This window comes from Petaurus breviceps, unplaced genomic scaffold, assembly GCF_028583685.1.
Source record: "Petaurus breviceps papuanus isolate PSGF00001 unplaced genomic scaffold, PetGlider_PUasm1.0 216, whole genome shotgun sequence".
Lineage (NCBI taxonomy): Eukaryota > Metazoa > Chordata > Mammalia > Diprotodontia > Petauridae > Petaurus > Petaurus breviceps.
The window spans coordinates 3,369,656-3,381,420 of NW_027185867.1; the positions used below are offsets into that span (position 1 = coordinate 3,369,656).

At 35.3% G+C, this 11,765-nt stretch overlaps 1 protein-coding gene and 1 pseudogene across 1 annotated transcript in view; one reads left to right on the forward strand and one right to left on the reverse strand.

Annotated features, from left to right (window-relative positions):
• The window catches only part of GDI2 (GDP dissociation inhibitor 2), a 36,032-nt gene that overhangs the window by 16,284 nt on the left and 7,983 nt on the right, over positions 1-11,765 (forward strand). The window contains exons 5-6 of the mRNA XM_069094274.1: positions 8,275-8,473; positions 9,223-9,354. Of these exons, the coding sequence (XP_068950375.1) occupies positions 8,275-8,473; positions 9,223-9,354 (331 nt within the window). The remainder of the gene's footprint in view (positions 1-8,274; positions 8,474-9,222; positions 9,355-11,765) is intronic.
• LOC138165819 (large ribosomal subunit protein eL33 pseudogene) lies at positions 4,460-5,808 on the reverse strand (annotated as a pseudogene).

Consider the following 11,765-nt stretch of genomic DNA (forward strand, 5'->3'; position numbering starts at 1 on the left):
TAATAGCTGTTTCAAAGGAATACGATCTTCGTCACCATTTCAAATCAAAATATCCTGACGTAAGCAAATTGGACACCAATTAAAAACAAATTAAAACATCCAAATTGTTGAAAAATCTCAGTGTAGAACAGGAGTTTTTCAAGAAAGTAAACTCAGAAAATGAGGCAGCCACTAAAGTTAGTTTTCAGTTTTCTAAAGAAATAGATTTCAAATATGAATCTGGAGTACAATAAAATGATTGCTGACAAGAAGTATGATACATCCAGTTAATGAAATGTAAACAGTAAGAAAGCCTGAAAAATATATTACAACTTGTACCGCTGAGCAAAGTAACTTTTTTAACATTAATGTGATTTCATGATTAAAAATCTTAAGTAATAAATGTAATTAATTGAAATTTCCTTTTAACATGGTTTATTTGCAGAATAGTTTAATCATTTATTATACCTTTATTTGGAAAGTGAGTTGTTAAAAACCTATCTGTGACCTGAAGATGTTTTAGCCTATTTTAATTTTGGCCCCTACCTGCTGCCGGGTTGTACAGGTCTGCCTTAATAAGAAAGTCTGAGGGGCAGCTAGGTGCTGCAGTGAATAGAGCACCGGCCCTGGAGTCAGGAGAACCTAAGTTCACATCCGGCCTCAGACATTTAACATTTACTAGCTGTGTGACCTTGGGCAAGTCACTTAACCCCAATTGCCCTGCCCTCCCCCCTCCAAAAAGAAAATCTGAGTTAAAATTTGACACATACTAGATAGGTGACCCAGGGCAAGTTACTTAACCTTGACTGTAAAATGAGGATAATAATAGCACCTATCTTCCAGGATTGTTAGGAGGATAAGATTTTAAATTCTTAAAATTATAAAGCACTTAAGAGTGCCTGGCATGAAGTAAGTGCTATATAAATGTTAGATATTATGATTATTAACCTCCTAAATGTACTTGCTTTTTCTTGGCTTTTAGAGGTAAAGTATTCTGTGTGGAGGAGGATAAATGTTAAATTTTCCAAGCTGGTCTTGGAATAATATCTTACCTATTGACCTGTTATTCATACCATAAATAGTAACATTATACATTCATTCTTTTGGGTTAGTCTTTGCTAGGTTGCTCTTTTTAAATGAAGTATGTAAATCCCTAGGAAGGTTATATTCATCATCATCAACACAAGTTTATTGAACATCTGCTGAGAATGTAACACTGTGTTATATCTTGGTGATAAAATGGTGCCTTCCCCCATGGAACTTTATAGTCTAGTTGGGCATAGAGAATATAAACACCAGAACATAAATAGCATGATCTGATAGCATGAAAAGGCCTGTTGGGTTGTATTAATAATAAGAGATCCATTCAGTTTATAAGAAGGCCATTGTCAACGGTTTTCTGTAATACCAGATATAACCCTAACTTACTCTTATATTTCCTCTTACTCTGAATTTGCACCTTTTATTATATAATGTTACCTGAGCATATGAGGGATAGGATTAGGAATTGTGTCTGTTATTTCATTGGTTAAGAACTTAACCATTCTGTCTGGGTCCACATAAGCTGTAGTGTATTAGAGGTAGACTTGAACCTAGTTCTTCTTGATTTTGATGCCAGCTGACTCTCCACTGCTCCACATCTAGATACCAGTGGAAATTGTATGGACTGGCACTGCTTCTTTTCCAGTTGTACTTCTTTCTGGTGATTTCCTTTACAGTAATCCTCTTATGGCACTTGAATAGTAAATAATATGTTCTGGCATACTTCCACCCGCTTTGTGCCATAACTTGGTGACAGTGGTATTTCATGACTTTGCTGCAGTACAGTATAATTAGAACAAAGGGTGTTAAAATGATGGGACTTTGTTTCAGGGAGAAGCTTAGGGTTCATTTATTAAAAGCATTGGACAGTTTTGCAAAAGGAGCCCAAGCTAATTTTCTTTTCTTATTCCATTGTGAGCCCATTATATATGTACTGATGGGCTGTCTCTATGACTTGTCATCCACCTGCATGGCATAGTCTATAAAATAGACATTCTTCATCCACTTGGTTATTCTTTTCTTTTTTGAGAGATTATGGATATTTTTTAGAAGGCTTTGAAATGCTTTGGCAGTTAATAGGATGAGCATAATGCCATCTACAAACAAGAGTATTTGGAGGATGTTACCATCTATAGGGAATCATGTGGAAGGATTTGGACTCTGTTGTGGGCATTCACTATGATGTAAACATCTTTGACAGTGATATGTCTTCCTTTTTTTTTTTTAAGGCCTTACTTGATCAGTCTTCAGAGGTCAAAGTGGTTTCTTGTTACATCTTTCAAGAAGTCTTTATGATTTTTGACATTTGAATAAAATATACCTTTAAGGTGTCATTGTGCTCTAATGAATCAAATGTTTATTTTTAGTCAGAAAACTGTATGTATCCTATTCTTAACTTTATATTCTATATGAACCTTATATTCTCTATAACTTTCAGTCAATCATATGACTCTTAGGATGTGGTGTGACTTAGAATATCATTTGTGAATACCTTTTCTCTTCACATGATCAGCAAGGATACCTTTGCAATATGAAGATCATTTTCATAAAAACATTGTAGATATGGGAAAGTAAGCATATGCTGTTTGTTAATATTTTCCTTTTTTTGCTAATAAATAGTAGGGTCTAAGATTCTCCACAAGCCTTTTTATCCTCCTCTCTTTTCTGATAGTTTTGAGTTCATTTAATCCCTCAAAATTGTGTTATTTCCAACATGACCTTCCTTTGCACATACTTGGTCTCAACCAACTGTTCTTTTCATCTTTATTTTATTTAGTGCCATTTCTGCTTTTTTACTATCTGAGATATTATAAAAGATCTTAGAATGGATGTTAGAAACGAAACTATTTTTGATGGTTGAAAAAATTTTAAGTCTTTTCTCATTTTTTATCTGTTGTACTGTTTAAATTCTTGAATACCTTTTGTGTTACTGCTTAATTGGATATGTTGACAAGTGTTCTCCTATTTTTTTGGATCAGATCTGTGATTTGAATGGTGTAGGGTAGTCTTGGTGAGCAAACTCCCTCTGTCAGAGCAGACCAGCATCTACTCTGCACCTTAGTCCTTATGGGTTATCTGGGGTATTTGAGAGGTTTTATGACTTGTCCAGGGTCTCAGAGTCAGTCTATGTTAGAGGCTAGACCTCTAGTAGATTCTCTTGTCCAGTGTGGTCTCTCCCCTTCCCTTTTCTTCTGTGTGTGTGTGTGTGTGTGTGTGTCTCTCTCTTTCTCTCCGTCTCTCCCAACTTTCTTTAAAATTGTCTTTTGTTTGGCAGCTTCTCACTCTTTTGCAAGATGATATTAGTCATAATATGCCATTTTTTTCTATAAGGTTTTACAAATGAATTTATTTTTAAAAACACGTAATTTTTTTTAACATTATCAAAAATATCCCCAGTATCTTTCACCTTCCCAGACAGCCATCTCTTAATAAGAAATATCTCTTTTTTTTTTTTTTTTTTGCTATTTTTTTTGGAGAGGGGAAGGCAGGGCAGTTGGGGTTAAGTGACTTGCCCAAGGTCACACGGCTAGTAAGTGTTAAGTGTCTGAGTTTGGAATTGAACTCAAGTCCTCCTAACTCCAGGGCTAATGCTCTATTCACTGCACCATCTGGCTGCCCTAGAAATGTCATTTTTTGAAGACAAAAAAAAGGAGAAAAAAAGTTTTTGAAAATCATATCCCTTCTTTGAAGTCATATTTGTTCTTAAAAAGGAATTTATGATCTAAAACAGGGTTACTCTTGACTGTCACATCTCTTGTTGGCTGGCTGAAGTAGTTTCTAGGTTTACATGGATTAGACCTACTTAATTTACTATTAGGAAATAGTAATAGTGTTAATGTTTTTTCTTTCACCCATTTGCTGTTTTTCAGTGTCAGCAGTTCCTTTAAATAGGTCAAGTTAACTCAATTGTATGCCATTCTTCTGGTTTGATACTGATAATAATAATTATCTAATACTAATAAGCAAAATAAGTAAAAATGTGTATCTATTGCTTTAAGCTTTGCAAAGTAGTTTACATAAATTATGCTATTTAGTGAGGTGGAGTAGTTATTACAATTTGATGGGTGAGGAGATGATGTCCTTGCCTTTGGCTGCAGTCAGAACTTGATCCCTAAGTCCAGCACCCTGGGAACCAGAGCTAACTGTGCCACATAGCTGCCTGAGGCACAGACGTCCGATTTGGGAATAATTCCTACTTTAGTAACAGGTTTGTTCCTTGTCTGTTAAGTATTTTTTATGATAGAATTTGGTATTTGCCGTGTTCGATATTTTCTGACAGTTTTGAAGAAAGTATTGATATTTTGACATGCGGCATCTGTATAGTTTACACACCTTTGACTTCTTTCATTTCTTACTCCTTAACCATATTTTCCAACAATTTTTGCAGTCCTTCTGTAACGCTGGCTTTTGCAATGAAGGTACTTGAATGTTAAAGTATTTGTTGATTTCATTTGCAAGACCTTATAAAGTTCTTTATAGAATTTCTCTTCTTATTTTCTCCAATGTTTTTTTTTTTTTACATTTGAAAAAATGTATAATTTTATTCATTCAGTTTTCATTCTAGATCCTTGAGGGATAGAGCATCATTCGGATCCTGTGTCCAAAGGCCTTGGCAGGAAGATTGCTCCTGAACTTGGCTCAAACCATTCCACTATTACCATGGGCCCGAGTAATTTTCCCCCAGATAACTCTTATTTTGTTTGGTTTCCCACCAGGAGTTACTGTGTTGTTTTTGGCTTTGTATACATAAACACATCTCTTTCCCAAATAGAATTCAGTTTCATCCCATGCATAGACACCTTCAGTTTTCAGAAGAGCTGTATGTTCCCTCTGGTTTCGTAGGCCTCTCTTGTAGCCAGCAAAAATGGCCTTGGACCACAGTTTTCCAGACGTTTTGCTATTCTAAAAGTCCTGTTTTCAGCAGGCCTCCACAGCTCTAAGATGGAGGGGAAAAAAAAAAAGCTCCAATTTTTTTTTTAGTACATAAGCTGCAATTATTTTCATGGCAACCTTTTTGAAAATGCTTATCATAAGCACTACCAGATAAAATTATCAAGTATCACATTGAATGACAATTTCCCCCCTTCAGTGTATTATAAAATCTCCACTACTGGGTTACTTTATTCTTCTCCAAGGAGAATACCTGAATATTCTTTCAATTTAGCTTCAGCTTCCTTTCTTTGTTATAGTTTCATTTACAGAGAATGTCAATATTTATGATTTAGATTTTCATTAGTATGTCCACTAGACAAGAGCCTTTTACTTTTTAAGCCTTATAAGCTTGTTGTGAAAAAAAAAACATCAGAATTTCACAGTTATTGAGATTTATGGCTATATAACTCCTCCCTATTAACCAGCTACTAACAATCTGACGTTTGGTCTCATTATTCCTCCTTTTAAGATTATCCATAGCTGTAGACCCCATAAATGTTAAATATGAATTCAGTTTCATTTGCTTATCTGAAGTACAAGGCTTATTATTTAAATCAGATCAGATTAAATTTATTTTGAAGTTCTGATTTTTTTGGTTGAGATGCTTCTGGGCTGTTTTTTAAAAATTTAAATAAAATTATAATGAAAAAAAGTTAATACCATTTGCCCCCTTTGGGGGATGTCTTCCCTCTCTTATTTTTCATTCATCTTTATACTACCCACCTATCCTCCTCCATGGGATTTGTACACATCTAAGTCAGTAAACATTATGCTTCTGTTGTTTATAGAGTAATGAGGTAGCTATAATATTAAGATATATTCCAAGTTTAGGTAAGATATAGTACTTACCCTCATTGAGCCTACAGCCTATTGAGGGAATGTTAATTACTGCATCATTAAACTCTACTACATAAGAGCATATGTTTAAATGAATTAGAAGCACAAGGGGACAGCCTATGCAAAGACAAGATGAGAGATGAATTGTTACGGGGGGAAAAAAGAAGACAAGTTTGGTTAGAAGGATGTATAGGGCAGTAACAAATCTGGAAAGGTGGGTTGCCACCTCATTGTGAAAGGCTTTAATGCCAAATAAGAGTTTGTATTTGATGCTAATAGAAAGGCATTTGAACCAAGGACATGGTCAAACCTGTTCTTTTTGAGTATCATCTGGATTGATAAAGGGAGAAACTTAAAGCAGACAGATTGTTGCAGTAGTCCAAGCAAGAAGTGATAAGGTCTTGAATAAGGATGATGGCCTTTGAGGAGAAGGGGACAGATGTGAAAATTGTTATAAAAGTAGAATTGAAAAGACTTGGCAACGGATGAGCTATCAGGGAGAGGGTTGACTCTGAGGTTGTGAACCTAGACAGTTAGAAGGGTAGTGGTGCTTTCAGTAGAAATACATAGAGCTTAAGAAGCTAGGGTCAATTTGGAAGGAAAGATAGGGATGTATTTTAGACATGATGAGTTTGAGATGCTTATGGGACATTCATTTCAAAATGCCCAGTAAGCAGTTAGTAAAGCAGTATTTAGATCTTTTTGAATCATTGATTCCTTGGGAGTTGATGGAGAGAGTAGTGTAGAAGAGGGTGTAGAGAGTAGAAGCAAGGGCTCAAGAGTGAGGATTAGGGGACAGAATATAGATGAAGACCCAAGATAGAAGACTGAGAAAAAGTGGCCAGATATGTCAGAGAACCAAGAGACAGCAATGACATGGACATTTAGAGAAGGGAGAGTATATAAAACGTGACAGTCACCAGTGTCCGATGCTGCAGATGTGGCAAAAAAGAATGAGGATTAAGGAAAGGCCGTTGGATTTAGCAAACTAAGACAATACTGGTAACTGGAGAGAATGTTTTCATTTGAGTAATGAGGTCAGAAGCCAGATTGCAATATGAATGTACATGTAGTACCTAAAACGTAGCCCTTTGTTGTAATAGATAGCCCAGAATATGAAATTTAACTATTATGGAAATGGTAAGGTAGGAATCGTATTCAATACATTTACCTTAATTTTCATAATTAGGGATTTTTCAAATTTTCCAGAATGCACTGGTCTTGCTAAGAATATTTGTTAGGCAATGACTGTATTTGTGGCTCTTCAATATAACACTATCTGTAATACTCCAGTGCAGTTGATGCAGTCTTGATTGGTCTTAGAATTATTTGCATCCTCAGTTTACCTCCTCTAATAGATTGCAGACTAACTTGAGCACTGTCTTACTCATTTTTGTGTCACCTGTAGGCACTATAGCACAGTGCTGTCATAGTAGGTATTTAAAGATATTTCACTTGAATTCTGCCACAACTTTGTGTCTTCCCCCAGCTAATTGCATACAGAGCTAGAAAAAATTAGCAATCAGGTCAGCCACAGCTCCCCTACTGTGTTATAAATTATAAATCCACTTTTTGCTAAATACTTAGACATAAGTCAAGTCTTAAATGTAGTCCAACTATTAGACTAATTTGTTTTTTTTTTTTTAAAGCTTCAATAGCTTGAAATAGCTCAATGGATAAGAATGCTGATGTAGACAAATTTATCCAGATGGCACTTGTCTGACTTAACAGACTTACCAGTAGTAATGGGAAGGTCTGAAATGGTTTGAAGTAGAGAGTAATTGTTAACAATGAATAATGTCCTGATTTTTTTACCTTTGAAATATCTTTATCTGAATAAATGGTTGGACTAAAACTAAAGTGTATTTAAAAGGTTCAACCTAAAGACTATGTAGAAAGAATTTTTTCACTTTAAAGTTTGTTAAAACAAATATTTGATTGGTAGCATATTTGGCCCTTAAACTGAATCTAGTTTGGCTTGGGGGGTGAGTGTGGGCAAGGTAACCTTAAGCTTCTTTTGTAATAATAACCAAGGGCATATATTGAGTAAGGGAAAAAGAATATACCAGAATTTCAGAGTGTTGACCCTTGCTTGTTTTCTGATCTCAATCAGGTGGTTCAGCTGCTCAGGCTCCATTGCTAAAGGAGCAACAGCAACAGGATACCTTAAAGTATTTTTTTCAAGAAATATCTTTTATTACTCTTTTACCTGACAGTGATATTTAAAGATGTACACTTCATATTTCACTAATTGATGGTGATAATTTTATTTTAGTTGAAAATTTCATGCTATAGTTCTATCATTTCAGTTTTGGAAAGGTTTATGAAGTTGAGGATGTATCCCTATTTCCAAAGTTCTTATAGTATACTTTGAACTTATTTTGGACTCCTTGTTCCCAGTTATTGACTTGGTCCTTATATTTTCCTTACTACTCAATTCTCATTTTGTTTTGTGTTTTTTCCCCCGTGTGTGAATATGTTTAGGCTTGATGGGGCTGTTTGAGAAACGTCGGTTCAGGAAATTCTTAGTATATGTTGCCAACTTTGATGAAAAAGACTCCAGAACTTTTGAGGGTGTTGATCCTAGGAAGACTACAATGCGAGATGTGTACAAGAAGTTTGATTTGGGCCAAGATGTCATAGATTTCACTGGCCATGCCCTTGCCCTTTACAGAACTGATGAGTGAGTGCTTGGTATTTTAGTGGTCTTAATTTTGAAAAATCTCAAGATTTTCTCAAAAGGTCCCTTAACTCTAAAAAGTCCTACATTAGCTCTTTCGATAAAACTTGTTCCATAACAGTTGAGATGCAAATGTTCATTTAAAGCTAGCCTTATGTTTTTTCAGTTAATAAAGACATATGAAGAGGTCTGTGCGGGGCATATCTTTTAGCATATTTTTATTTCCCTAGTTTTCCATTTGAGAGGCAGCATGGTATCATGGGGAGAGTTAGGAAAAACCAAGTGTGAGTCCTATCTCTTAATACATACTAGCTGTGTGTCCCTGTGCAAATCAGTGCCCCCAATCACTTCCTTAAGGCTTGAGTTGCCTGTCTGCATCATTAAAGGGAATTTCCTCACCAGGAGCCCTTATACCATTGAAATTACAGATTTGTCCCCTTTTTCCCTCCCAATGTTTGGACATGTAGTCCAGATACTAAGTGTAATTTAAGTATAAGTGCATGCTACCCCTGAAACCTTCATTTTATATTGTTTAAAGATGGACTTTCTTTTTGGAGCCTTCTCTAAGTACATTCTTTAGGAATATATCTGTTTGATGTAGGTATTTTAATGAAGCAAATGCATTATTATACCCTGAAGCTGAAATAAATTAGACAGTAGCAATAGTACACTTGAGAAATGACATTAGTATTAGAAACAAAAAGCTGTAAATATAAAACCCTTTACTAATTGTCATTACTTTTTTTTTTTAGCTATTTAGATCAACCATGTTATGAAACCATCAACAGGATTAAACTTTATAGTGACTCTTTGGCAAGATATGGCAAGAGTCCATATCTTTATCCACTCTATGGCCTTGGAGAGCTGCCCCAAGGATTTGCAAGGTAAAAGCCCATATTTCTGATGCCTGAGTATAAATGTGATCTTCTAATTAAGTTAAATTAGCTGATATTAATGTGCAGCATGGAAAACTTCCTTGGGTTGTCATATCAACATAGTCATCTCAGGAAGAAGTATATGCCTTTCTGATATCACTTAAGGTATTTTTAGAATTACCATAATCCATATGTTCCTTTCTTTTGAATATGCTTTGCAATAAAAAATTTCTTTTTATGAATGAATTTGATCCTTGGGCAAAACAGAACAGTTCATAGTCAAGTTTAGTGTTAACAAGGCGAGTAATAATATTTTGCTTCAGAAAGTATCCTATAGCACAAAATTGAATTTTCTTAAATGACTTGGTCCTGAAGTCTGTTCTAACTGCTGTATCATTAAATATGTGACTTCTCAAAGTGACTTTTGCAGAAGTTTAACCATCATTCATTTGGATAGTTTAAGTTCTAAAACACTTTTTAGAAATTACTACATAGTTTATGATTACATAGAATTGACATATCTGATTTTTATTTATGGTGTTCAAAGTGTTTTTTCCCCCAATAGAAGGTGTCTTTTCATGAAAAAAAATCCTAAAATATCAGAGAAATTAAATATTTTCTGAATTTGCAGTATAAAACAGCAAAGGAGAACAGAGAACAGTAAAGAGCATTAGAGGCAAACAGAATTAGGAGTTAATAGAGCTTTGGTTCCAGCCTTCTCTGCTGTTTACTCCTTTTGTTGCATTTTGGACAGGTCATTTAATCTCTTGAGACTTTAGTTTTCTTCTGTGTAAAATGCGGGAGCTACATCTCTCACTTTAAGTTGAATTCTAAAAGGTCAGAAGCATTAAAGATTTTTGGTAAAGCAGAATGCATATTACAAATGGGTCTCACATTTATAGGAGCGATATTAATGGTCATTCCTTTAGGCTTTGAAATTAGTATTATCTTGCAAAAATTGTCAGTAACATTTGTTGGATATCCACTGTGTGTAAGACACAGATAAAGTGAAAAATAAAAGAGGAAATGTATATCCGATAGGGACTTCATATCTGGTTAGGGAACAAAAGATTAAGCAAGGTAGAGATATGGTTACCTTTCTAAAAAAGTTAAATACTATTTTATTTTCACACAGTGGTCAGCCTTCTCTCCTCCTCACTTTTCTCACCCTCCTTCCCATTGAGAAAGGAAGAAAAACACAGCTGCACAAAACAAAATTTCTCATTGGTCGTGTCTGAAAAAATAGGTCTCAATATGATCATCTTTCTAAGCTAACTTCAAAAAACAAAGCCCAGAACCTTAAGTTGAACTTTGGTGATTGAATCAGACACAATACTCACTTCCAACTTTGATACCACTTTAGTCCTTGGTAGTAGTGTGCCACAGGTGATGGATGTTTAGAATGAGGATTTCCCTTTACTTGTTATAAATGCTTTATTACAGGGCCAGTTGGCATCAACTTTATGTAGTATGCATATAAACTCTGATTATCAAATTTCCCTAGATCTAAGTTGCTGACATGGGGACTATTGTTTTTGACCTGAACCTATGATAACTCATTATCTTTTCCTCTAAAACCTTCCTCTCTTTCTGGTTTTTTACCCTGTTACTATCAAAGGTATCATCTTCATAGTCACTCAGGTCTGCAAGTTTGGTGTCAGCTTTGACTCCCTTTTTTTTATTACTGTCCATAGCCAGTTGGTTGCCAGCTCTTGTCATTTTTACCTTTGTTACATTGCACAAGTGCACACTGCCACCACCCTGGCATAAGTGCTTCTCACTTCACCCAGCAATAGCCTGCTGAGAGGTCTTTCTGCAGTGCCTCTCTCCCTATTCCAGCCCATCCTCTACTCAGTTGTCAAAATGATCTGATAAGTGTGACCATATCACTCCCCTTACTCAGTCAACTCTCTTAGTTCCCTCTTACTTTTAGGACCAAATATTAAGTCCTCTATTTTGCTTTTAAATCCCTTCATGACATGACTCCTTCCTACCTGTCCAGTCTTATACCTTATTTTCACTACCTTCTCTTCACACTTGGCTTTCTTCAGGTCCCACCTACAATCCCATGTTCTGGAAGCCTTTCCAGATCCACATTTATTCACAATGCTTTCCCATTGTTGATGACTTTCACTTTATCCTGAATGTAGCTTGGTAGTATGTGTTTTCTTCTTGTCTCTCCCATTAGACTGTGAACTCCTTGAAAGTCGGGACTATATTTTGCCTTTCTTTCTATTACCAGTGCTAAGCACAGAGCCTGTAACATAGTAAATGCTTAATAGATGTTTATTGACTGTTGAATGATTTCAATGGTGCAGGAAACTGCCAGTATGAAAAGTCCTTCCACCAGTGAATATTAACAACTTGGTTAGAGAGTTGCCTGGGATTTTTTTCTTTTCTTTTCTTTTTTTTTTTTTTTT